The sequence below is a fragment of the Triticum dicoccoides genome, chromosome 1A, assembly GCF_002162155.2.
Source record: "Triticum dicoccoides isolate Atlit2015 ecotype Zavitan chromosome 1A, WEW_v2.0, whole genome shotgun sequence".
In the NCBI taxonomy this organism is placed as follows: domain Eukaryota; kingdom Viridiplantae; phylum Streptophyta; class Magnoliopsida; order Poales; family Poaceae; genus Triticum; species Triticum dicoccoides.
Window position 1 is genome coordinate 592,775,185 of NC_041380.1, and position 984 is coordinate 592,776,168.

At 60.2% G+C, this 984-nt stretch overlaps 1 protein-coding gene across 1 annotated transcript; it reads left to right on the top strand.

The window, feature by feature from the left end:
- Positions 1 to 299: 299 nt before the first annotated feature.
- Positions 300 to 764, top strand: LOC119356602 (probable E3 ubiquitin-protein ligase ATL44). The gene has a single exon (XM_037623583.1). It carries the CDS (start codon positions 300 to 302, stop codon positions 762 to 764), a length of 465 nt encoding a protein of 154 aa, XP_037479480.1.
- The last annotated feature ends 220 nt before the right edge of the window (positions 765 to 984 follow it).

Sequence of the window (984 nt, forward strand, 5' to 3'; positions counted from 1 at the left end):
AAAACCTACGTGTGAGATTGCTAAAGTGCCGACGCTGTTTTCCGTTCCGGATACAGATCGAGTTAACGTGTGACTCCGCCTACAAATCAGATCCCGACCACCGCCCGTTGTTGCTGATATATATACTCCTGATCCTGATCATGGAAAACTGCTCCTATATTGTATTGCAAGAAAGAAATCTCCGGCCAAACACACAAGAGGCGGAGGAGCCAATCTCCACGTACGCGCGTGCGTACGTCCCGATTCACCACGCTAGCTGGGGCGTCCCGCAGCTTTCGCGTGCCTAACGAACGAGCACGATGATGTGGCAGGACATGATGGCCCTCGTTGCTATCCTCGTCGCGGCATTGGGCGTCTGCCTAATCTGGTGCATGGCACCAGCTGCAGAGGTGGTGGAACAAGGACATAACGTGCCCCCCACGGGTCGATGGAGGGGGAGGTGGCCGGGCTCGCAGCGGCAAAGGCCGGCGCCGGCGGCGCGGGTCGTCGTGGGGAAGCCGCAGCAGCTGGTCTACTTCTCGTACCCCGCAGCGCCCGACGCGGAGGGCGGCGGAGGGACGGCCGGAGCGTCGGTGGTGGTGTGCGCCATCTGCCTGGAGGCGCTGGTCGCCGGGGCGGAGTGCAGCGAGGTGCCGGCGTGCCGGCACGTGTTCCACCGTGGCTGCCTCGCGCTGTGGATCAAGAGCAAGAGCACCTGCCCGCTCTGCAGGGAGCTTGTCGTGGCAGGGTCAGAACCCATCACGGCTGCCGAGGCCATGGTTTAGCTTTATACTTAGCTGGGTGCGGGGTCTAGGTCTGGCTCTTGCCGACGGATGATGAAGCTGTTGTTTGCTACCCTTTCAGATCAACCAAAGCGCCCATCACATACGTGGATCTAGTGTCCGTTCTGCATGCATGCACGCATACACATCACATGTTTGGTGAAGCCTCGCTGAATCCCTACGCAGGCAGAGACGAGTTAGAGACTTTGGCTGGCGTAGGTGG